The sequence below is a fragment of the Dipteris shenzhenensis genome, chromosome 2 (genome assembly GCF_047967505.1).
Source record: "Dipteris shenzhenensis isolate YYH24624 ecotype China chromosome 2, Dip_SZ_1.0, whole genome shotgun sequence".
Lineage (NCBI taxonomy): Eukaryota > Viridiplantae > Streptophyta > Polypodiopsida > Gleicheniales > Dipteridaceae > Dipteris > Dipteris shenzhenensis.
This window is the reverse complement of record NC_141597.1, coordinates 53,370,874-53,397,638: the sequence shown is the minus strand read 5'-3', so window position 1 is coordinate 53,397,638 and position 26,765 is coordinate 53,370,874. Positions and strand designations below refer to the sequence as shown.

General features: G+C 41.2%; 1 protein-coding gene and 1 pseudogene across 1 annotated transcript; one reads left to right on the top strand and one right to left on the bottom strand.

The window, feature by feature from the left end:
* Positions 1-5,512: 5,512 nt before the first annotated feature.
* On the top strand, positions 5,513-8,724 carry LOC147904971 (exocyst complex component EXO70B1 pseudogene; annotated as a pseudogene).
* A 1,438-nt stretch (positions 8,725-10,162) lies between these two features.
* On the bottom strand, positions 10,163-25,018 carry LOC147904970 (uncharacterized). Its single transcript, XM_087393088.1, has 3 exons — positions 24,955-25,018; positions 24,538-24,872; positions 10,163-10,258 (listed from the first exon to the last, which is right to left on the bottom strand). The coding sequence occupies exons 1-3, from the start codon at positions 24,986-24,988 to the stop codon at positions 10,163-10,165; spliced, it is 465 nt and encodes a 154-aa protein (XP_087249214.1). The 5' UTR covers positions 24,989-25,018.
* Positions 25,019-26,765: the final 1,747 nt, after the last annotated feature.

Genomic DNA, 26,765 nt, shown 5'->3' with positions numbered 1-26,765 from the left:
TAGGATATATAGGGTAGATTATTCTTACTAGAGGTAAAACTTTTTGTATGAGTAACTTATTCATATGAATACTTATTTTTATGAATAAAAAGTATTTATATGCCAAGCACCAGATGCCCAAAGTGTAGTCAACTCCTGGGATATATAGGGTAGATTATTCTTACTAGTTAAATTGTTTGTATGAGTAACTTATTCATATGAATACCTATTTGTATGAATAAAAAGTATTCATATGAATATTGATAGGTGATGTGTCAAATTATGAAAAACCTTAACATGGCAATGATTTTTTTCTCCCAAAAAATACTCAAATTCAAACTTCTCCACATAGGAGTTGAGGCACGAGTATAAATCTCACATAGCTAGGTTCCTTGGAGTTGAAAGGCTCTAAGATCATCTGAGAGGAGGGATCAAGATGTAGTGAAACTGCTTGTATGTTTGCAAAAGTACCAACCAGAGTGTTAGTCTACTACCATAATGCTTATAATTGAGAAGAAGTAGGTGGTAAGGCTGAAATGCGAGAGTCTTGAGGAACTTTTGAAACAACAACCCAAGTCCTCATCCTAATAAAAATATGCATTGAAGATATGAATTGAGGACATACTTGAGGTAAAAAGCACACTTGAATCCTAGATTACAGAGCTACGCTAAGAGTTTTTGTCAACCACACATATTTCAATCAACACCAATGGTAGTTATAGGAAGATGTCGTTGTTTTACAAAACTATGTGGCCAATGACCATAGATGACAATGTGAAACCTTGTGACACATTGGGAGACACTAGTCATCCTCAAAGAGGGGTGGTCCAATTGTTTCTCAATTTAAAAGTCTTGGATCATGCAAGTTTTTCTAGAACTAAGGATTTTGGTGGTGAATTCTTCATCCCTCATGCTATTAACATTTGAACGATCTACTATCTACTAGGAACTATAGAATTTGCTAGCATAGTTACTTATCTACTATCTACTAGGAACTAGAGAATTTGCTAGCACAAGTATTCTATTTTTTCATTGACATTCTCATTGTTGAATAAGTGTGATGATGTGTGACACAATTCTAAGGGCATTGAATAGCTTTACTAAGGTCATGGCTAAGGTACTAAAACCATGTCCAATCTACTTAGTGCAATGTACTCAGCTAAGGTACTAAGCCCATGTGCAATGTAGTGGATGCATAACCTCCCATGGTCTTAATGCTATTGCTCGTGAGTTGTGTGAAGCTAATTCATTTGATGCATTTGATTCAAAAGTTGAGCTAACTATTGATCTCACAATACATAGATGAACTTGACTTAGTCATGGTATTTGCCTACATTGGGGATGGTTTTTAGTCTTGTCTATAGGTTTGGCAATTGCTCAAAACTCAGATTGAGCTAAAAAATGTTTTCAGCACAAATAGGCACGCAACAAAAGGTGTTCTTAGTGATGAGAACTAGCACTTGTAGGTGGTGTTCTCACAACTTGCTTAAAGAACATTGTAGTTACATTGGTGGATGTTTCACGAAGGTAGGGCAATGTATGTATCAATCTCCTCTATATTTGTACGAGGGTGGGTATGAGCAAGTATTTAAATATTGAGAAACTCTCTTTTGCATCGATTGGTTACTCCTTTTCCAAAGAAAGAAGGTTGAATTATATTATTTCTAGCATATACACCTTGTTCAGGTAAAAAAGATGAAAAAAAAGAACTGAGAAGAGAAAGAAAAGAAGATCATACATCAGTTATATACAATTTGGCTACTCCTCTGGTGTTTGGTGATGCTCTTTCTTCATTTTTAATGTGGTCTTTTTATAATAAAAAAGTAGTCTTTCATGTTAGCATGTAATCATCTGCCAAATTAATGTTGCTTTCATGTCCTTTCATTTATAATCTTTCTACCTTCTTGTCTAGTCAAAAAGATAACGTACTAGGATCAACTTTAACCCTATCCTACTTGTTTCATTTTGACAACACGATGGATATTGGATGAACTCTTGGTTCATTTCCAAGATGGTATTTTATTTATAATAGCCCACTATCATTTTTTTTGTCATTCCTTTTCTGCAATTATCTTTCTTCATGCTGTTGTAGAGAAGCTTCATGCTATAATGCAATGTATCTCTATGTTTGAGGGAATATATATTGCACTTTGGTGTTATGCCTTATCCTTGGCTATCACTAGTTGATGAACCTTTAGCATTATCTTGGGACAAGTAATCCCTTGCCATCCTTCCCTTGCCATATTGATTAACTTTACCATCTGTTTGATCCTTGTCCTCATATAATTTTGTAATCTCTAAGTTACATGGGAGTCAAATGTGTAATATGAATTACACCTCGCCACACAAAGATCACTATTGGGAACCAACCCACTAGTGCATGCAAGCGCCTATCCTAAATGTGTACCTTGCCTTATTGACTTTGCAATTCATGAAAAAGGAGGTCACATATAGGAAATTACTAAAGCATCCACCTTGATATTATGTAGACTCACACTCATTGTCCAATACTCTTAAGTGAATGTCAAGTGATGTCTCATGTTTCTACATTTAACATGCTATAACACAAGTAAAGCTTATTTAAACTATACAATAGGGGATCTATTAGACATGATTTACCTTTGTGTTCTTGATGTTTCTCACATTATGTACACGTTCCAAGCTATGAATCTCTTTGGTGAAATCCTCTAAGAATTGATGGCATTCCTATTTGGCACATGACTTTTGCATAGGTTGTATAGTTACAATGGTTTGAAATTTTATAAATGGGGGTGGGTATGGATCAACCTTTCTATGTGCGTACAACCTTAACTACCCTAAGAGCCTTCCTTGAAAGCACGAGCATGGTATGCCTACTCTACTAGCTATTTAGGATGAAGATGTGAAGTGTCTCTTATGGGCTAATGATATGGGAACCGAAAAAGACGAGAATCCAAGATAATGGTACCTCCATTGAAGTAGACATTTTCAAGGCCCTCGTAATTTCAAGCTCCTTTCAAGGCTTCTAGGCTCTACATATCGATCATGGTTCCTCATTTTTCTCCTCCCTTCTCACAGATCATTTACACGTTTTAACATTGGTCCTAATCCTAACAACCTCAAATTTGATGCTAGTTATTGAATTTGACAAGTACTTGCAAAGTCAATTAAACAAATACAAATTCCCCTAGGTGTAAATTTATATATTCCATTCAATCCCCTGCATATGGCTTATTCATTAGCAAGGTAGACGGTCTAGATAGTACAAAACAATTCCATTAAGCCTTCCCAAAATTTTAGAAAGTGGCTCATAAGCTCATTGCAATGGCATAAATGACTCAATTAAGTCAGCACATGGAGTCATTGCATGTAGTGTCTACGTGATGGGTCTCCATTATTTGATCATGGTGGGAAGGGTGTTGTGGGTGTAGATGACACAAGACGTCTTTTTTCAATTTTGGGCAGCATAAAAAGCATTGTAAAATGTCTCCTTTGATCATGTGATAGAATATTGAACCCTACACCCTTCCCATGCAAGGTGTGCAACTGCAAATGTGTAAGCTGTTCTTTTGACTAGTAATAGCTTTAAGTATCTCTACTTGTCACATGGCTTAACCATTTAGCCCAACCTTAGATCACCATTAACAATGGTCAAGGAGAAGTCACTAGCCTTACAAACATGCTTGGATTGAGGAAAATGACTCTATCATGCATGTGATAGAAGTGTACCATTGTTGCTCATTGAATTACACCATATCCAAGCTGGTGATTGAAGATAGAAAAGGCCTTTACCAAAATCCCCCCTTATGCACAAGGTAGCTAGTGATATTCCTCCAGCCTCATCAAAATATGTGTAGCTTGGTGTAGAGATGAAATTTATGCCAGCTTTTGCATACCCACTTCTAGTTCCACTTCCATTTGTGTAGGCTGCTTACATTTTGCTATATGATTTGGCAATGTCCCTTTGTGCACCACCTAAAAGTAAATGTGCCACACATTGAAGTGGCTACATGAAAGGAGAAGCAATCCCACACACAGATTGTATCTCAAAAGCCCGTACACACCAAGTGAGGCAATCCGAGCAATTTGACTTTGAGCATCTTCTTTTGGAGTGAGCTCCTATTTGGGTCAAGTGTGCAATGCCCACAGTGAGTGTCACAATTATGGTGTGCACATATGTAAGAGGAGAGATAGTTGCGATGAATGGAGTAGTTAGCTCTGCAAGAGCGCACTTAAAGACCTTTGTGAGCACATCCAAGGGTGGTGGGCACACGGATGTAACCATGTTATCTGAAATCGAGGCGAGGGTAGTGCTACGTCGTTAATCCATGCCACTTTAGGTTTACTTGCAGCCTAGATGTAGCCATCTACCGTTTGATATCTACTTTGCGAACTAGATGACTGTTCTTTTTCCAAATTTATACCCGATTGCAGCTTTGTTTGAGCTCTAGAATACTTTGGAGCTGTGGTATGGAGCTCTTCAAGGCCTCGCTCCAAAGCATCCCACGTTGTCGAGTCCACAAAGCAAGTGGCTAGCATATAAAAGGTGTAGTGAGCCTTGTGTATAAGAGCGCATAGGTTCTGGCATTTCAGCGCTGCTAAAAAAGGCTGTTGGAGACCTTCTCACCACCTTTTTAGGGTATGAAAATAATATTGTTAACATTGAAAAACTAGGCAATGTTAAGCATACATTTAGAAACTCCATCATCTTTTGCTTCATTAGCATCTTCTCAAGAACTCAAACTTTAGTCGCTCTCTGTTGTAGCAATTCAAAAGGTACAGACATAATTTAACCATTGCGTTCCCTCGTCTCTTCTGATTTTTGAGATCTACCGTAGCATATATGCTTGAAAACACTTGGGCACCACAAGCAGCTCTGTGAAAATCGTTGCCCAAAGTACTTGCCTCCCCATTCGGGGGTTTCTCTAAAGCTATGTGTACATAAAAAATTCTCCCAATCTGCAAATTGGCATAGCAAATAACTATGGGAATGGAATTGACTTGTTTCCCCATGTTGCCTCTCCAAACATTGGCAAATGTATGCCCCGATGGATACAAAACATATATTGGGGCTTGGCTTTCATCAACCTATGAATCCCTGTCCATCTAGCCTGTGTGGTGGTTAGGAGGGTCTTGCTTCCTACTATTGTAGGCAACCAGGACAGAGAGAGAGAGAGAGAGAGAGAGAGAGAGAGAGAGAGCTTGTGGGGACGGATACCCAAGAGGCGGGCTAGTGCAAGGAAGAAACATGCATGTGTTGAGCCTAGGGAGCGAGGGAAAGCACTTTTACCACACGAGGGGAGGCAAATAGAGTCGATGGGCACTGGGAATGGGCTCCAACTTTCTAGAGAGCAGTGTATGTGCTGTAATGCACGTGTGGAGAATCTAGATAGTTTAAGCTTGTACCGTGTGTGCACTGCCAGGGAGGTGTGGAGTGGTGTAGCTGCATGTGAACGAACTCTAACAAACCAAGTAAATGAAGCCTTTGAGGTGGAACTTGAAAGCAGGGCAAAAAACCAAATCGGATCTCAGGAGATAAGACAGCAATTTTTTGGGGGGGGGGGGGAGCTCTGTGGGTGATACGGCGCCATCGCCCACAGCAAATTGTTACTGATTTTTGGGTTTGCGAGATCCGAAGACGGCAGCCGCGGCGAGCAACAAGCGTGTGCTCAAAGTTAAAGACGAGTTTTCGATCGATCGGCGATGAAGAAGAAGAGGATGATGATCTGCAGAAAGGGGAGACGAGTTTCGATCGATCGGCGTGAGCACTGAGCAGCAAAGGTGGAGAGGATCGGCGATGGTGATGATGAGATGATGTGTGGCTGTGGTCGTGAGCAGTGAGCGTGGGAAGGTGGAGAACCCGTGGGGGAAGAGATCTTGGAAGGGAAAGGTGGTTTGATTCTGTCGAAGCACCGGAGCTCAGTTTTTTGGGAAACGCAGGAGGAATTCTGCGAGAGAGAGCCAGCCTTGATGCATCGACAGCTTAGCTCACCCTCAAAATCCGAGCTTTCTCTGCCTTTGCATCGATCTTGCCCTCTTTCGCACCTCGTTTTCCTCAGCCTTCCTTCCCTTTCCTGTTCTTGACAACGATCTCTCGCCGGCTTCCCTGGTTCTTGCACCCACCACATGCCATTTTTCTCCCCCCCCAGCCTCTTTTTTACCCCTTCTCTTGTCGCTTCCCCTCGTATTGCACACCTCCTATTCATGGTTTTACAGCCCCTAAGCTCTTTCACGTCAAGGTCTTTTTTATGGCAACCAATGACGGAGACGAGCGAGTCATCGCCACCGCTCAGCACATAGTCCGAACCCTTGGGACAAATGACAACATGACGGAGGACATGCTTCGGATTCTCTCCACCTTTGACGACCGATTTTCCAACATGAACGAGTTTATTCCGGATAGTCGTGACCCTTCTTCTTCACCAGCTATTTCGTCAGCTCTAAAGCAGCTGCAGGGAAGCCTAGATATTGCGGAAGAGATCATAGGCAAATGGGGCGTGTCTGGCTCTGAGGAAGCCAGGCAGACGGCGATCTGGGACGGTGAACCAGAGGAAGCGGAATTGTTTGTGAACGCAGTTGATGAACTGCAAAACCTGATGGGAGCGCTTTCTGCCCCGTGGAGTAATAGAGAGTTAGTTGATCGTGCACAGCGCATCCTTCAAGTTGCCATGGCTCGGCTGAAAGAGGAGTTTAGGCACATGCTAGTAATGAATAGCGAGACAGTCGATGCCGATTGGCTGCTGGCCGCAGCAAGTGAGTCTTCAAATGCAGAAAGTAAGGATGACTATACAGGGTTAGCATCGGACAGCTCCGACGATGAGGACGAAGACATTCCCGTTGCTCAACCTGTAACGGACCTGAATTTAACATATGATCCGATTCCCTTAGAGAGAGTCAGGGATCTGAATGTGATTGCCCAGCGCATGGTGACAGCAGGGTATGGAAAGGAGATTTGCCAGGTCTATGTGTGTGTCAGGAAGACCGTTTTGGAGCAGAGCTTGTACAGATTAGGGGTAGAAAGGGTGAATGGTGAAGGGGTTCGGAAGATGACATGGGAAATGCTGGAGGTGAAAATCAAGAAATGGATCCAGGCTTTGAAAGTGGCCGTGAAGGTGGTTGTAGCAAGTGAAAAAAGACTCTGTGTAAAGGTTTTCACTGGCCTGAGCCCTTGGCCAGAGACTTGCTTTGCAGAGCTAGCTACCGGATCCATGATGCAATTTCTGTCATTTGGTAAAGCTATTGTAGCCACTCGCAGGACTCCCGAGAAGCTGTTCAGAATTCTCGACATGTATGAGATACTTAGAGATTTACTTCCAGAAATCAAGGCTGTCTTTTGTGATGAGATTTGTGAAAGCGTGAGGATGGAGGTGGCTGGGGTTTTCTCTCAGCTTGGAGAAGCTGCACGTGAGACAGTAAAAGAGTTTGAAAATGCTATTCAGAGGGATGCTTCCACGACCCCTGTTCCTGGGGGTGCCTTTCATCCTCTTACTCGTTATGTCATGAACTACATCAAGTTTTTAGTTGACTACACAGATACCTTAGAGCACCTCCTTCGGGACAGTAAAAGAGAAGTACCCAAATTTTTGGGTGTGGAAACGTTTGGCCTTTCAGACAGTCTCCGAGACAATGGGAACACTGAAGCTGAACGCCTGTCTCCATTACACGTGCAGATGATATGTCTGATAGTGTTTTTGGAGAAAAATCTAGATGGGAAGTCAAAACTGTATAGGGATCCTGCTTTGGCACAACTGTTTCTTATGAACAACATACACTACATTGTTCAAAAGGTAAAACAATCAGAATTAGCTGAGATATTCGGTGACGACTGGGTGCGCAAGCATTCTGGACAGGTACGTGTGTATGCTGTAAATTATGTCAGGACTGCTTGGAAGAAGGTTTTTGCATCCTTGAGGGAGGATGGGCTCACCCCCAGTGGAGGCTTGTCAGGTGGTGCGTCAAGGGTTGCTATTAAAGATAGGTTCAAAAATTTTAATGCCACCTTTGAAGAAGCTGTTAAGGCCCAACAAACATGGATTGTCCCTGATCCTCAGCTGAGGGAAGAACTGCGAATTACCATCGCAGAGAAGCTTATTCCAGCCTATCGCTCTTTTGTTCACCGTTTTGGGAATTATCTGGAAACAGGAAGAAACCCGGATAAGTACATGAAGTATGCTGCAGATGATTTGGAGAACTATTTGATTGATCTTTTTGATGGCACAGCTTGAGGAATGGCAATACAAAGGGGGCCACTTTTCAATAGCTGAGCAGCCTGGAAGGCAACATGTTGGCTGGCTGATAGCTCAGCTGCATACACCGCAATTCGCACAAGGGTTAGGTGATGACTTGTGGCACATTGCCAGGGATGCAACTGAGTATAGTTGCTGGTATGCCAGATGCATTAATTGCTGAGCATTGAACCATGAAAGTTTGTGTTAGTTATTCTTGTGGCATAGACTTTCTTCTTCCCTTGCAGATTAGAACCTTGGGGAGAGCAAAAAGGATTGTACATGCGATTGTGCTAAGTTCGTGTCACTCTCATAGATTTGGGGTGAGTTTATGACCTTGGGTTTCCAGGTTTGGTTTATAGTTGGCACTTGTGTTCTATGAACTGAGGCAGACGCTTATTGTATTGGTTCAGCAAATCTTTTGTAGTATTTAGTCATGCTAAGTGGTATGTTTCTTGCTAGTAATTTGTACAGACCATCATTGATTTATGTGAAGGTGATTCTTTTTGCAGAGTATGAGGGGTTCCCCTTGTGTCACAAACTTTATAAATTGGTGAGAGAGAACTTTTAAGGTAGTGGTTCTTTCCTTCACTTTTGTTGGCTGCACTCTCTGGGCTTGCAAGGCTCATGTAGCTACACATCTTAGTATTGACTTATACTGGCGTTTAAACCAAATTGATTTCACTGAATACAAAATCTAATCAGTAAAGGTTTGCTTTTTGTTTCATCGTGGCATAAAATTTTCCTGGATCAGGTGTCAATTGAAGGGTTTTGTCCTCAAATGTAGGCATGTTAAGAGACCAAATTGATTTTACTGAATACAAAATCTAATCAGTAAAGGTTTGCTTTTTGTTTCATCGTGGCATAAAATTTTCCTGGATCAGGTGTCAATTGAAGGGTTGTCCTCAAATGTAGGCATGTTAAGAGATCAATAGTGTGCCCAAATTTTCTCCACAATGAGGTGTAGCATGTGAAGAAAATTGCCCTCAAGAAGACTAAGAAGCGAAGCCAGTAGTGTCTTTTCGTGGGATACTGTTTTTATTTGATCAAAGTCTTTTCATATTTGAGGGGATTCCTTATGATCATGTCTTCACTATTTTCTTAGCATGTCAACCTCATGCGTGAAATTGTTGATGAGGAGATATGGAACACTATGAGGGGTAGGATTGTATGGGATGGTGAACGGCATGGATACGAAGGAAAGGCATGAGTAATCTCCTAGGTGTGACGAATGAAGCCTTTGTCTCATCTTCCTCACCAGTGTGAATTTAAAGTAACCATAATACCCATTGCATGCTGAAGACATTTCGTGCCCTGCTACTACTGGATGTAATATTTCATATTGGAGTGGCAAAGAAAAGTGATCCCTCTTGGTTCGCCTCATCTTCCTCACCAATGTGAATTTAAAGTAACCATTATACTCATTGCATGCTGAATACATTTCATGCCTTGCTACTGGATCTAATATTTCATATTGGAGTGGCAAAGGAAAGTGATCCCTCTTGGTGCATGCATCAAAAGGATAGAAGTTTACATAGACAACCGCTTATTTCGTTTATTTGGTGTGACAACCATTGGAAATGTGCATTTTGAATCATCTCGATAGGAAAGATGAAACCAGGCTCAAGCAATTGGGATACCTCACTCTTTAATACCTCAGCTTGGATCACTCCAAATAACCTTTAGTTTTCTACACAAGTGTTCAGCTTCAACTCAATCTTGTGCTCCACTAGTGAAACTTAACCTATGAAAGAGAGAGCGACAATTATCTAACATATCCACCAAGAAGTGTAGCATTGCATTGACATTGTTCAGTGTGCTTCATATCCCTTGAAGTGTCAGTGTAGGATCTTCTTGCTCCGTCGCCTCGTTTCCTTTCATCCCTCTCCATTAACACCAAGACAAAGGCCAAAAGGTCACTCCTTACACCTCGCTCCATGACTCCTTTGACCTACACCTTGTTTCTTCTTCTTCTTCAATCAAATCAGAACGCAAACTCTTTGATGTTGAAGAATCACCGTTAACAATTTCCTTTTGCATCTTTTGATGTTGTAGTGTACCTTCTTGTCTTTCCTCTACAAGATCAATTCCCCAATATCTCAGTTTTGAATAGCTTTCACCTTGTGCAACCAAGGCCTTTCTACAATCAACGGACATGCTCTTGCATGTGGCTTGGTAGAAAAGTGCTTGTAACAGAAATTTCACACATACACTTTTAGATCCTTCAGGTTTTTATTTTAATATTGTCATCTATAAGGAGAGGTAGTACTAGAGTATTTTAAATCAACATCTTTCGTAATCTTCTTACACATGACATTATTAATGCACCTCCATCAATGTAAACAAATTTAGAAATTACCTAACCATCAATGATTATGTAAACCACACCCAAATCAAAACTTTGGTACCATAGTTAATATTATACAAGTTTTAATCTCTGTAATGCTTTCAACTAACATAGACTCAAGAAAGGAACATAACAGTATTAGCATTTCTACATAACCACAAAGAGAGAATGGCACTAGTGCCATTCTCCATATGAGGTCACATAAAATGTTAATAGTACCTCTTACGTATAACTCGACATAGGGAGAATGACACTAGTACCATTCCCCATGTCATTATGTCACACAATTTTATCATACCTAATGTTTAATATCTTTAATATGATGAGAGTATGTGCAATCGAGAAAATCCATAAAAGTCATATTATTCTAAAACTGAATACACAAGGCATAAACGAGTAGCTAAAGACCTTGCTCCAAATCTTCCAATGTAATCTTTGGGATAGCTTCAATATTTGCTTTAGTTAAAGGTCGCAAGTCTTCAATGTGATGCTCACCCTCTTTAATTCCTTCATCGATAGGTGAATCAGCTCTATGTGTCTCAAGAGGCCTCTCAATGCTAGACCAAATCTTAATATGGGGATTATTTGATGCATGTGCCACACACATAGCCTCGACCTCTGTCGCCTGTTGGGATGTCTTCACCAGCGAGATCACTTTTCTTTTGCTTGACAATGCTTGTAATGCCACACATCCATTAGTAAAGACGTCAACAACAACTTCATGTTCCCTACTACAATAGCACCTGATGCACTCCTTGATGATGCCATGCTTCACAACCGCCTCTTTTCCATACTCATCGCCCTCATCAGAATAAAGAATATTGTCCTCAATTATTGTGTATGGCCTTGTGATTTCTAACATGTGCTCAAATCATCAAACCCATCATGTGAGCTGACAAATGACAAAAAACAGAAGGTCTCAGACAAACCCTTTTGTGCACTATCCGATTCATGGATAACACCCACAAACCTTCTATGCCAAAATCGAGCCTCTATCATTGCTTCCTTGAGATTTACCATCTCTGTCATTGTCATAAATGATAGCAATACATACTGTGACGGGGTGGCAACGGTCTCCATCAAGCCACATAGCAACTTCTTCAAGGCAGCCTTATCCCAACACATGCCTTTGGCAGATCCCTCTGAGGTGTCAAGCACACACAAGCTGATTGGAAGTTGTCCCTTGGAGTGACGTGTTAGAAAGCTCTCCCCCTCCATCTCCATGTTCACTTGAATAATTGTCCAAGGAAAACAAGACTGCTATGTAGACTTGTTACCCTCTATTGAACTAATCACCCAATCAACATAGATTGACGCGGCTTTTGGGAAATCAGGTGTGGACTTGCCAACTTGTAGCTTCTCTTTGACCCATGACTCACATGAACCCTTGAAGCTCTGATAAACAATTGAATCAATTTTGAAGTAAGTTGCAAGGGCATCCCATGTTTGATGTTGGGGCGAAGGGTGACGTGAGTTGAACTCCTTGATGAGCGCTTCTTTCAGGGCTCTATCATGCTTTATCTCCATTGCCTGTTGAGACATTTCAATGGAGTCCTTGTCTTTGCTTGACTTGACCAAGACTATTTCTTTAGACTCAATCTCTGCTTGAAGTGCACGTACATCTTCGTCTTCCAATCCTAGCAGACACCTCATATATGTTATTGTGGGATTTCGACCCTCAAGATCACCCTGCTTCACCAATGTCAAAATCCTAATCCATTGTTCGTAGATGTCATCATCGTATGTGACCATGTGTGTGTCCTTGGTAGCAAATTTTGCGCCCATCGATACCCTTGCAACTCCTACAAAATTCTATATAAAAAAATCAAAATCATCTTAGACATTCTTCTAATCCAAATCATGTAATTGAGATAATAATGACACTAGTGCGATTCTCCCATTACCATGTCAAAAGAATGACTTGGTAACGAGAAGAATGGCACTAGTGCCATTCTCACATCAGGGAATTGACACTACTATCATTTCTTTTACAAAGCCATAAACATTCTTGAAATAAAAAATGCATACAAAACAAAGTTTATTACTCACATTCCAACTTTGTCGATCTTTATGCCCTTTGACAAGGCCTTGGGCTGGTTTCTTTGGTCGTCTGAATGCAATCCACTGTGCCCTTAGGTGTTGTAAGATATCGATATATTGTTGATTTTTCAAAACGGTCTGTGCCTCCATGTTGGCCATTGATGATATCTTACAACTTGCTTCAACTGGTGCATTGACAACAATTCTCGCCTTCCTCCGTGTATAGAAACCTTTTCGTTGATTGAAGGCTTCTCCATGTGCTTTAGTTATAAATATCCTTGCAGCATAAATCGAATAGCATAAATCGAATGCTGCCCTGCGAGCCCAATAATTATACTCCTTTAACTTTTCCACCTTTATCTCTTCCTTGCACATCGGAGTATTTGTGCCTATGTGGTAAGGCATAAGATATGCACATGTTGCAGGAGGTCGTGCATTCATTGCAAAACTCTTGACCAAGTCACTGACATAGCTGAGGGTCAATGTCCTGTACACATATTGGCTTGGTGCTCTAAAGCAATTCATCACTAGGATCAACACCTCAAACTCCAAACCAAATGGGAAGTACTCTACGTACTCCATCAAGCCTGTCATACTTGTGTCCTTCCTTTCCAATTTCTTTTGTAGTGCCTTAAAGTCAACATCTGGCTGGATTTTCTTATATAGGATGATAGTTGCTTCAGATGATTTCTCACCATGTCCTGTTATATGTGTCTCACCACTCCCCGTTGCATCACCTCCACTTCCAGTTCCATCAGTGACTATTCCCGTACCTCCCTGTTTTCCTCCTAAAGTTGTCTCTTTGTCTTTAGCCTCTAGTTTATCCCCAATGCTTGTTTTTCCATCTAACCTTATTTCCTTCTCACCTGTTGTTTCCTCCTCACGGTCTCTCTAGCCTTCTCTTTCAATGTGTTCTGAGACACTTGAGAGCTTGATCCAACAACATCACTTTTCTTGGTTCTTTTCGAAACTTTTCTACTCTTTTTTATATCTTGCTTTATCCCTTTTGTTACCAAATCAAAGCTTTCTAATATCTGTTGGTTGGTATAATTTTCTGGCTCATTAATCCAACCCCTAGATATCATCGTGTCCTCCCCAGTAGCATTCATCCTCGCATGATCAAAACAAGCAGGATCCAATTGATACACATTGCCTCCCAATGTATGAATTTTGAGACAAGGAACGTTGTCTTTCTCGGTATCCTCCATCTCTTGAACTTGTCCAACATCTTCAAAAGTTTTTCCTTGGATGTTCACAAAACAATGCACTTTATGGAGTTTTTGGAGTTCGTTATTGTATACATCCAAAAACCATCCTCTTCTAGAACTAACTCCATCATAAACTGATACCTCTCGAACCTTTCTCTTTCCCTTGCTAGACATTCTTGCAATGTTCTGTTAACAAAAGAACCAAGGACACAATGAAATGTATAATAGAAAATCATAACTGTAGTAGGAAATATTACAACCACAATGCAACTTCTATTAATAAAATAACCAAGGCGAAGCAACTTATATATGCATTATGAAAAACTACACCAACACAGTGGAGAATCAAAAAATTTGATTACTGTAGAACTGATACAATAGATGGCGCTGCCTCCCAACCATGCGCTCCTGTGAAAGAAGCTTCGATGGCGTGCTAGAAACAGAAGAAGACAGAGGTTGGATGCTAAGGAATCAGGGTTGCTGTAGCCAGTGATGAAATGGGCTTCACGGGCTTGCTCTTATATAGCCACCAATCCTAGTTAGTTAGGCTCAATTGGGTGACTGACCCAGTCTACCCAAAATGGTCGAGGTTTGGAAATAGGCCACCGACCATACGATAGAACCGGTGCGCAAAACAAAGCAATTAACCTACATCGTCCGTTCGGCCCAGAGCCATCCGGGATCACATCTAAGGCTCCAAACGGGCCCTGCAACTTGAGAGTGGGATGCTCTGAGAAATGCTCCATCTACCCTTAGTGCGGTCAGTCAAGGGATTCCTTCCCGCACTTGCATGTAGCCTAGTTGGCGGTGTGCCAACTCTACCTGAAGCCATCCAGCCATCAGGCCACACATGGCCCCCATCTGGTGTCCAAACCAGGACCTACCAGATAATCGAGCTACTCAAATGCCTTCTCCTCATATGGGGGGCTTACAAGTAGAGTTAGCTGGTTCCCATGTAGTTACACGAGAGTGGAGCATTGATATCTAGCACTGACAACCATTTTGCAAATTTCCCCCCAGGATTAGGCTTGCGAACTAGATATGCTAATATAGACTGAGAGGTAAGGAAGAAAAATGGTCGAGGTAATAAATAGGAGCGAAAATTTCTGACTGAAAACACCAAATAGAGGGCTTGCTTCTCCATTTCTTCATACCTTATTTCCACCTCTATAAGTTGTCAGCTGGCATAATAGATGGGTTGCATTCTACTTGCCTCTCCTTTTTGTAGCAATACTGGCATTGAGAAGCCTAAACTCACATGTGCATTCTTCTATGGAATTATGTCAATCTCTGTGGAGAATGCCACCAATGGAGAATGGCAGTGGTGCCAATCTCATACCATGACCTGAAAACATGCACAAGGAATCCTAAACTCACATGTGCATTGGCACTTTTGCCATTATCCTACTGCAGCCAATAAAATTAGTGGAATGTCAATCTATAGGTTCAGTTTGTCTAGACTACCACTAGCGGAGAATGGCAGTGATGCCAATCTCATGCTGGCAACTACATAATGACACTAAGATCATCAAACTCACATGTGGATTGGAATCAGATACCACTCTACTATGATCATTGGAATACCCTTCCTAGAATAGTAGGGTAAACATCTGTACAAGTGGAGAATGGCAGTGGTGCCAATCTCTTATTAGGCCCTTAGAAATGGCATTGAGAAGCCTGTGTCAATCTCTTTGGAGAATGCCACCAGTGGAGAATGGCAGTGGTGCCAATCTCATACCATGACCTGAAAACATGCACAAGGAATGCTAAACTCACATGTGCATTCTTCTATGTAGTGTTCACTGTCTCCACTATGTAGAGATCATATGGAATTGTGTCAATCTATGTGGAGATTGATATTGTGTATAGATCATATGAGAGTGGTGTCCGATTCCAATCCACATGTGAGTCTGATGATCTCAGTGTCATTATGTAGGTGCCACCATGAGTTTGGCATCACTGCCATTGTCCACTAGTGGTAGTCTAGACAAACTAAACCTATAGATTGACATTCCAAGGCCTAATAAGAGATCGACACAATTCCATATGATCTCTACACAGCGGAGACAGTGATCACTACATAGAAGAATGCACATGTGAGTTTAGGCTTCTCAATGCCATTTCTTAGGGCCAGCATGAGTTTGGCATCACTACCATTCTCCGCTAGTGGTAATCTAGACAAACTAAACCTATAGATTGACATTCCACTAATTTTATTGGTCGGAGTAGGATAATGGCAAAAGTGCCAATGCACATGTGAGTTTAGGATTCCTTGTGCATGTTTTCAGGTCATGGTATGAGATTGGCACCACTGCCATTCTCTACAGAGATTGACACAATAAAATATGATCTCTACACAGCGGAGACAGTGATCACTACATAGAAGAATGCACATTACCACTAGCGAAGAATGGCAGTGGGATAATGGCAAAAGTGCCAATGCACATGTGAGTTTAGGATTCCTTGTGCCAATGGACATGTGAGTTTAGGCTTCCCAATGCCATTTCTTAGGGCCTAATAAGAGATTGGCACCACTGCCATTCTCCACTTGTACAAATGTTTACCCTACTATTCTAAGTTTAGGCTTCACAATGCCATTATGTAGGGCCCAATAAGAGATTGGCACGACTGCCATTCTCCGCTTGTACAAATGTTTACCCTAATATTCTGAGAGGGGTATTCCAAGGATCATAGGATAATGGTGCCCGATTCCAATCCACATGTGAGTTTGAGGATCTCAGTGTCATTATGTAGTTATCTACATGAGATTGGCATCACTTCCATTCTCCACTAGTGGCAGTCTAGATAAACTAAACTTGTATATTGACATTCCACAAATTTTATTGGTTGTCGTAGTATAATTGCAAAAGTGCCAATGCACATGTGAGTTTAGGATTCCTTGTGCCATTTTTAAGGTCTTAGTATGCTACCATTCTCCACTGGTGGCATTCTCCACACAGATTGACACAATTCCATATGATATCTACACAGCGGAGACAGTGATCACTACATAGAAGAATGCACATGTGAGTTTGATGGTCTCAGTGTCATTATGTATTTGCCAGCATGAGATTGGCATTACTGCCATTCTCCACTAGTGGTAATCTATACAAACTAAACTTGTAGATTGACATTCCACTATATTTATTGGCTGTAGTAGGATTATTTATTGGCTGTAGTGTGAGTTTGATGATCTCATTGTCATTATGTAGTTGCCAGCATGAGATTGGCATCACTGCCATTCTCCATTAGTGGTAGTGCCAATGCACATGTGAGTTTAGGATTCCTTGTGCATGTTTTCAGGTCATGGTATGAGATTGGCACCACTGCCATTCTCCACTGGTGGCATTCTCCACAAAGATTGACACAATTCCATATGATCTCTGCACAGCGGAGACAGTGATCACTACATAGAAGAATGCACATGTGAGTTTAGGCTTCTCAATGCCATTTTTAGGGCCTAATAAGAGATTGGCACCACTGCCATTCTCCACTTGTACAAATGTTCACCCTACTATTCTAGGAGGGGTATTCCAGTGATCATAGGAGAGTGGTGTCCTATTCCATTCCACATGTGAGTCTGATGATCTCAGAGATTGACACAATTCCATATGATCTCTACACAGCGGAGATAGTGATCACTACATAGAAGAATGCACATGTGAGTTTAGGATTCCTTTATATGTTTTCAGGTCATGGTATGAGATTGGCACCACTGTCATTCTCCACTAGTGGCATTCTCCACAGAGATTGACACAATTCCTTATGATCTCTGCACATGTGAGTTTAGGCTTCTCAATGCCATTTCTTAGGGCCTAATAAGAGATTGGCACCACAGCCATTCTCCACTTGTACAAATGTTTAGCCTACTATTCTAGGAGGGGTATTCCAGTGATCATAGGAGAGTGGTGTCCTATTCCATTCCACATGTGAGTTTGATGATCTCAGTGTCATCATGTAGTTGCAAGCATGAGATTGGCACCACTGCCATTCTCCGCTAGTAGTAGTCTAGACAGACTGAACCTATAGATTGACATTCCACTAATTTTATTGGCTGCAGTAGGATAATGGCAAAAGTGCCAATGCACATGTGAGTTTAGGATTCCTTGTGCATGTTTTCAGGTCATGGTATGAGATTGGCACCACTGCCATTCTCAACTGGTGGCATTCTCCAAACAGATTGACACAATTCCATATGATCTCTACACAGCAGAGACAATGATGACTACATAGAAGGATGCACATGTGGTTTTAGGCTTCTCAATGCCATTTCTTAGGCCCTAATAAGAGATTGGCACCATTGCCATTCTCCACTTGCACAAATGTTTACCCTACTATTCTAGGAGGGGTATTCCAATCATCATAGGAGAGTGGTGTCCGATTCCAACCCACATGTGAGTCTGATGATCTCAGTGCATTATGTAGGTGCCACCATGAGTTTGGCATCACTGCCATTTTCCACTAGTGGTTGGCTAGACAAACTAAATCTATAGATTGACATTCCACTACATAGAAGAATGCACATTACCACTAGCGGAGAATGGCAATAGGATAATGGCAAAAGTGCCAATGCACATGTGAGATTGGCACCACTGCCATTCTCCACTGGTGGCATTCTCCACATAGATTGACGCAATTCCATGTGATCTCTGAACACGTGAATTTAGGCTTCTCAATGCCATTTCTTAGGGCCTAATAAGAGACTGGCACCACTGCCATTCTCCACTTGTACAAATGTTTACTCTACTATTCTAGGAGGGGTATTCTAGTGATCATAGGAGAGTGGTGTCCTATTCCATTCCACATGTGAGTTTGATGATCTCAGTGTCATAGTGTAGTTGCAAGCAAGAGATTGGCATCACTACCATTCTCCGCTAGTGGTAATCTAGACAAACTGAACCTATAGATTGACATTCCACTACATTGAAGGATGCACATTACCACTAGCGGAGAATGGAAGTAGGATAATGGCAAAAGTGCCAATGCACATGTGAGTTTAGGATTCCTTGTGCATGTTTTCAGGTCATAGTATGAGATTGGCACCACTGCCATTCTCCACTGGTGGCATTCTCCACAGAGATTGGCACAAATCCATATGATCTCTACACAGCGGAGAGAGTGATCACTACATAGAAGAATGCACATTACCACTAGCGGAGAATGGCAGTAGGATAATGGCAAAAGTGCCAATGCACATGTGAGTTTAGGATTCCTTGTGCATGTTTTCAGGTCATGGTATGAGATTGGCACCACTGCCATTCTCCACTGGTGGCATTCTCCACAGAGATTGGCACAATTCCATATGATCTCTGCACATGTGAGTTTAGGCTTCTCAATGACATTTCTTAGGGCCTAATAAGAGATTGGCACCACTGCCATTCTTCACTTGTACAAATGTTTACCCTACTATACTAGGAGGGGTATTCCAGTGATCATAGGAGAGTGGTGTCCGATTCCAATCCACATGTGAGTTTGATGATCTCAGAGATTGACACAATTCCATATGATCTCTACACAGTGGTGACAGTGATCACTACATAAAAGAATGCACATGTGAGTTTAGGATTCCTTGTGCATGTTTTTAGGTCATGGTATGAGATTGGCACCAGTACCATTCTCCACTGTTGGCATTCTCCACAGAGATTAACACAATTCCATATGATCTCTACACAGCGGAGACAGTGACCACTACATAGAAGAATGCACATGTGAGTTTAGGCTTCTCAATGCCATTTCTTAGGGCCTAATAAGAGATTGGCACCACTACCATTCTCTTGTACAAATGTTTACCCTACTATTCTAGGAGGGGTATTCAAACGATCATAGAAGAGTGGTGTCCAATTCCAATCCACATGTGAGTCTGATGATCTCAGTATCATTATGTAGGTGCCACCATGAGTTTGGTATCACTGCCATTCTCCACTAGTGGTTGTCTAGACAAACTAAACCTATAGATTGACATTCCAAGGCCTAATAAGAGATTGACACAATTCCATATGATCTCTACACAGCGGAGATAGTGATCACTACATAGAAGAATGCACATGTGAGTTTAGGCTTCTCAATGGCATTTATTAGGGCCTAACAAGAGATTGGAACCACTGCCATTCTCCACTTGTACAAATGTCTACCCTACTATTCTAGGAGGGGTATTCCAGTGATCATAGGAGAGTGGTGTCCGATTCCAATCCACATGTGAGTTCAATGATCTCAGAGATTGACATAATTCCATATGATCTCTACACAGCGGAGACAGTGATCACTCCATAGAAGAATGCACATGTGAGTATAGGATTCCTTGTGCATGTTTTTAGGTCATGGTATGAGATTAGCACCACTGCCATTCTCCACTGGTGGCATTCTCCACAGACATTGACACAATTCGATATGATCTCTACACAGCGGAGACAAGGATCACTACATAGAAGAATGCACATGTGAGTTTAGGCTTCTCAATGCCATTTGTTAGGGCCTAACAAGAGATTGGCACCACTGCCATTCTCCACTTGTACAAATGTTTACCCTACTATTCTAGGAGGGGTATTCCAGTGATCATAGGAGAGTGGTGTCCTATTCCATTCCACATGTGAGTGATGATGATCTCAGAGATTGACACTATTCCATATGATCTCTACATAGCGGAGACAGTCATCACTCCATAGAAGAATGCACATGTGAGTTTAGGATTCCTTGTGCATGTTTTCAGGTCATGGTATGAGATTGGCACCACTGCCATTCTCCACTGGTGGCATTCTCCACAGAGATTGACACAATTCCATATAATCTCTGCACAACGGAGACAGTGATCACTACATAGAAGAATGCACATGTGAGTTTAGGCTTCTCAATGCCATTTCTTAGGGCCTAACAAGAGATTGGCACCACTGCCATTCTCCACTTGTACAAATGTTTACCCTACTACTCTAGGAGGGGTATTCCAGTGATCATAGGAGAGTGGTGTCCTATTCCATTCCACATGTGAGTCTGATGATCTCAGAGATTGACACAATTCCATATGATCTCTACACAGTGGAGACAGTGATCACTACATAGAAGAATGCACATGTGAGTTTAGGATTCCTTTATATGTTTTCAGGTCATGGTATGAGATTGGCACCACTGCCATTCTCCACTGGTGGCATTCTCCACAGAGATTGACACAATTCCATATGATCTCTGCACCTGTGAGTTTAGGCTTCTCAATGCCATTTCTTAGGGCCTAATAAGAGATTGGCACCACTACCATTCTCCACTTGTACAAATGTTTAGCCTACTATTCTAGGAGGGGTATTCCAGTGATCATAGGAGAATGGTGTCTTATTCCATTCCACATGTGAGTTTGATGATCTCAGTGTCATTATGTAGTTGCAAGCATGAGATTGGCACCACTGCCATTCTCCGCTAGTAGTAGTCTAGACAAACTGAACCTATAGATTGACATTCCACTAATTTTTTTGGCTGTAGTAGGATAATGGCAAAAGTGCCAATGCACATGTGAGTTTAGGATTTCTTGTGCATGTTTTCAGGTCATGGTATGAGATTGGCACCACTACCATTCTCAACTGGTGGCATTCTCCAAAGAGATTAACACAATTCCATATAATCTCTACATAGCAGAGACAATGATGACTACATAGAAGGATGCACATGTGATTTTAGGCTTCTCACTGCCATTTCTTAGGCCCCAATAAGAGATTGGCACCACTGCCATTCTCCACTTGCACAAATGTTTACCCTACTATTCTAGGAGGGGTATTCGAATCATCATAGGAGAGTGGTGTCCGATTCCAATCCACATGTGAGTCTGATGATCTCAGTGTCATTATGTAGGTGCCACCATGAGTTTGGCACCACTGCCATTTTCCACTAGTGGTTGTCTAGACAAACTAAACCTATAGATTGACATTCCACTACATAGAAGAATAAACATTGCCACTAGTGGAGAATGGCAGTCGGATAATGGCAAAAGTGCCAATGCACATGTTAGATTGGCACCACTATCATTCTCCAGTGGTGGCATTCTCCACAAAGATTGACACAATTCCATGTGATCTCTGCACATGTGAATTTAGGCTTCTCAATGCCATTTCTTAGGGCCTAATAAGAGATTGGCACCACTGCCATTCTCCACTTGTACAAATGTTTACCCTACTATTCTAGGAGGGGTATTCTAGTGATCATAGGAGAGTGGTGTCCTATTCCATTCCACATGTGAGTTTGATGATCCACATATGATCCCTGCACAGCGGAGACAGTGATCACAACATAGAAGAATGCACATTACCTTCCATTCTCCATATGATCTCTGCACAGCGGAGACAGTGATCACTACATAGAAGGAGAGTGGTGTCCTATTACCTTCCATTCCACATATGATCTCTGCACAGCGGAGACAGTGATCATTACATAGAAGAATGCACATGTGAGTTTAGGCTTCTCAATGCCATTTCTTAGGGCCTAATAAGAGATTGGCACCACTGCCATTCTCCACTTGTACAAATGTTTACCCTACTATTCTAGGAGGGGTATTCCAGTGATCATAGGAGAGTGGTGTCCTATTCCATTCCATAAATGTAGTTGCAAGCATGAGATTGGCATCACTGCCATTCTCCGCTAGTGGTAATCTAGACAAACTGAACCTATAGATTGACATTCCACTACATTGAAGAATGCACATTACCACTAGCGGAGAATGGCAGTAAGATAATGGCAAAAGTGCCAATGCACATGTGAGTTTAGGATTCCTTGTGCATGTTTTCAGGTCATGGTATGAGATTGGCACCACTGCCATTCTCCTTTGGTGGCATCCTCCACAGAGATTGACACAAATCCATATGATCCCTACACAGTGGAGAGAGTGATCACTACATAGAAGAATGCACATTACCACTAGCGGAGAATGGCACTAGGATAATGGCAAAAGTGCCAATGCACATGTGAGTTTAGGATTCCTTGTGCATGTTTTCAGGTCATGGTATGAGATTGGCACCACTACCATTCTCCACTAGTGGCATTCTCCACAGAGATTGGCACAATTCCATATGATCTCTCCACATGGAGGTAGTCAATAGAGTGAGCGAGAAAAAGCGAGCGGGCCCAATGAAGCGAGCGAGTTTTTTTACAATTCCTCCGATGAGAACAAATTTGAAACCGAACTTACTATAGCAAGATGTTGTCATAATAAGCATACCAATAATCAGACTTACAATCCACCCTATCTTTCACTTGAAGAACATAAACTAATTACCAAACTCATAACATAGATGACTATTGAAATACCACTTCACCCGCAAAATGCACTAGACCAAACTTTCCAAATGTATCCATGGTTCACCACAACAATTATCAGTCTATGAACAAAATGGTGTTTTAAACCATGTTCTAATCCCCGTGACATTCATCATCAAGAAAGTAGTTGCGCGCATGTGGTTTATCTAATTGCCACTCATCATATCTCTTGTCGGCTGTCATGAATCTTGCCATTTTTTCTGCATAGCATGGCAACAAACTACAACAAAACATACATTTCAAAGGAAAGTAAGTCAAAGTGGAACAATGAAAATAATTTCCAACAAGAAGAAAGTCTTGCCATCCTTATGTGTTATACAAAAGACAATTCGCTACCAACAAAAAGCAAAAAAAAATAATTGCTAGATCAAGGCCTTACAAACACTATCCAAAGCATCAAAATTTGTACTTTCTTGATTCAAAGGCACCCGTAAATGTTCACTATCTACCATATTATAAAGATGCTAAATAACACTTTCAAAGTCCTCAATTTTAGCATTCAAAATATATAACAAAAAAACTCAGGGCCAGTAGCATACTAGTCATCAAAGGGGTTTGTGACAGGTTCCACTCTCTCTTCTTCCCCCTCTCCATCATGCTCTGACCTGATCCGTTTTCCAGAACGATCTGCCACAAGTGGCTCAACAATGCTAGCCATAATACTGTTGTCTGAATCAAATGAAAAACAAGGCCTGCCAATGGCCTGACAAGCACGCATAAGAGGGGCTGTACCACAACCCATCTCTAGAACCAGCCCTCCAGGAACACAGAGAAGAGACATAATGCAACCTACAAAAAAACTACTCCTCTCTAGTCCACCTCGTGCTAGCTGAGAAGACATAGGCACGATTGTCCTTGCAGAGGGAGGTATGTAATGAGTCCAGACATCTTCACGTGGATCAATCAAAAGCTGTTGGAAAAGTGGAAAGCTCTCCTCCCAAAAAACTATTGGATTCTTCTTTGCTCTACGTATTAGAGCTAATACTAAAGATTGCATCTGGAAACCACATGGAGAAAAACATGTATAGTATATTGACTTCAACTAGCAAGCATTATAGCATGAAAGATGGCAAAGATAGCATGCATAGGACTTATCCTTCCAAACATAGCATGCATAGGACTAACGAGGAGACATTTGTCAAAGACACTTTTATCATGGAATGCAAACATAGAATGCATGGAATGGTAGCTTACCTTAACACTTTTATCATGTTCTCTACAAAATCCATATGGAAACTTGTCATGAATGATCACACGTCTGACAACCTCCAAGCCCTGGACATATGCAAACCGTTCCATCCAACCAATACATTGTTCTACAAGCAATTAATTTTATTTAAAACTAGTAGAATGGAAACAAAAATGTGAAATGTCAATTGTGGTATTGTGCCTTACCTGCCAAAGGACATATGCATGCCAACCAACCACTATCAGACAAAGAAGCTGATGCAACTGCAAGCCCATGCCGCACATGGTCCTCGAGCAAGACATTCCAAGTAGGAGTGGATCCTCTCTCATCAAGTGGATAGCCAGATGGAAAATCAAGCAATATAAAATCTGAAGCCCACTTCACCTTCTTACCCATCCTCTTGTAGTCCTGATCTCGACTAGCCACTGTAATAAAAAACTCATGCAAAATAGCATACTTATCATTTCTTTTAGAGTCAGCAAAGTCTTTGCCCATTGCAATGTAATCTCCAACTGTACAAGCAAACAAAGGTGTGATGCCACGGGCCAAGGAAATGTCAGGTGACTGTGATCGATGGAACACGTATTGCTTCACAAGTCCCGAGATTGATTCTCCACCTATATGCAAAAGCAAATTAATTACAAGTAAAACTAGTGTTAAAGGAACAACTACATATGCAGAACACAACAACACCCTTACCTGCACTCTCTATGTGATCCATTTCATGCCGCATAGGACTAGATGGTCCCTCATCTAGAAAGAGAACAATCATAAACTTATTAATGCAATGTCAAAACAAATTGAAGACAGCATCAACAAACAATCATATTGTATCTTCCTTACCTTTTTCTGGAGGATGTTCTTGTTTCTCTTTCTCTTTCTTATCTCTCCTTGAGCTTCCCTCCACTTTGTCCTTACTTGCTTCATTGGCTTTTTGTGAAGCATAAGTATTGTACAAGTCTCTTTCTCGCACCAGTACTTGTCCTTTAGGAAAATCTATCCACCAGGGACAATGTGCTAATTCCCATTGAGAGAGACGGTGCATGCCAGGTGGATACATGCATGCAGCATGACCAATCTCCACCCAACTCTTGCACAAATTTGGAATGTCAGAGATCCTTTTCTCTATTGCCAAGTGGGAGAGATATCTATCAACCAAGAAACACAAAAAAATTGGATGTCCCAAACCATCAAAAGGTCAAAAAATCAAGTGGAACAACCATCAATGATTGTGTAATTACATGAATCAATAGCACAAAAATAGACAAATGAAAAATGAACCTTCGAATGAATTGACAACATACCTATAAACCACTCTATGGGCAGCCATGTCCAACTCAGATAGTCCATCTCCTTTTTTTCCACCCTTGCTCTCCATCTTTGTTTCCTTTGATCTTAGCACCACAAACATATGTTTTCTCCCCTCCAGTTTTATATCCTCCATGTATTGCTGCAATGTGTAATCCTTAGGGGTATCCAAAGGCATGCCCATTGTTGTGATCACCCTCAAATCTTCAAGCACTTTCAATGACTGTCTCTCCACCTTCTCCAAAAATATCTCTCTACTAATCCACCTAAACAGTAAAAGTTGACGCAATTTTATAATAAAAAAATAAGAGTCATGTTATTGGCAAGAAACAAACAAACACCATGAAAGATGATTCGTATTGGTAGAAGAAACACACCCTCTGTACTCAAGGTCGCCCACAGGCATGAAGTACATGTCTCGCATAGGTTTAGTGGCTTCTAACAAAGAAAGGAAAATATTTTTTTTTTCTAATCTCAAATCAGACTTTGCAATGAGTTGGAGCTTCTCCAATGTCACGCAAGAGTCCGCACCATCAAAGCGCAAGGCAAACAACTTTTCCAACCAAGCCTCTCCAAGACCAGGATCTATACAATTCAACACCTATCCAAAGATGACATGTCAGTCACTTAACTTCAAAATAAATGCAACAAAGTATAGAAAATTCAATTCACACTTTTCCCATCCTATCAGCAATTCTCTTTTGAATTATGGTACGCTGCTTTCCTTCTGCCTCTCCCCTTTGATCTAAAGGTAGCTTTGTAGATATTTTGTCCATTGCTTTTTTAAGCTCTGTATTGTACTCAACCTACATACATAAGTTCCAATTAGAGAAAGCAAAGGAGTGATAAAGAAGTAAGCATCAATACAAATGCAACATTCTACCTGGAAGACAAGCCTTGCCAGATAACCTCTTGTCAATGGAAACCATGGCTTCTTCCCTTTACTCTCTTGAGCCCTCCAATTCTCTATTGATTTGATCTCACTCAAAGACAATGTTTTCATAAACACCATAGAGTCACACTCACAAATGTTGTGTGCATTTATGAGTATGTCCCTTAGACTGGGTTTGATAATGGCATGTTCATTCATGCTAGAAAACAAACAGTAAAGTACACAACCCAATCAATTATAAATGCAAAGTAGCATAAAACACAAATGTGGAGAAGATTCAAAGAGTCCATGTACTTACGAATTCATTCGT

What these genes read in the sequence shown, in the direction of transcription:
- LOC147904970 (XM_087393088.1), bottom strand. Translation starts at nt 24,988, where the DNA reads ATGCGGCATGAAATGGATCACATAGAGAGTGCAG. An exon ending in GGATCACATAGAGAGTGCAG is followed by an intron (nt 24,873 to 24,954) that starts GTAAGGGTGTTG and finishes TTTTGCATATAG; the next exon opens with GTGGAGAATCAATCTCGGGA. An exon ending in ATGTCTTGCTCGAGGACCAT is followed by an intron (nt 10,259 to 24,537) that starts GTGCGGCATGGG and finishes TTGATCTTGTAG; the next exon opens with AGGAAAGACAAGAAGGTACA.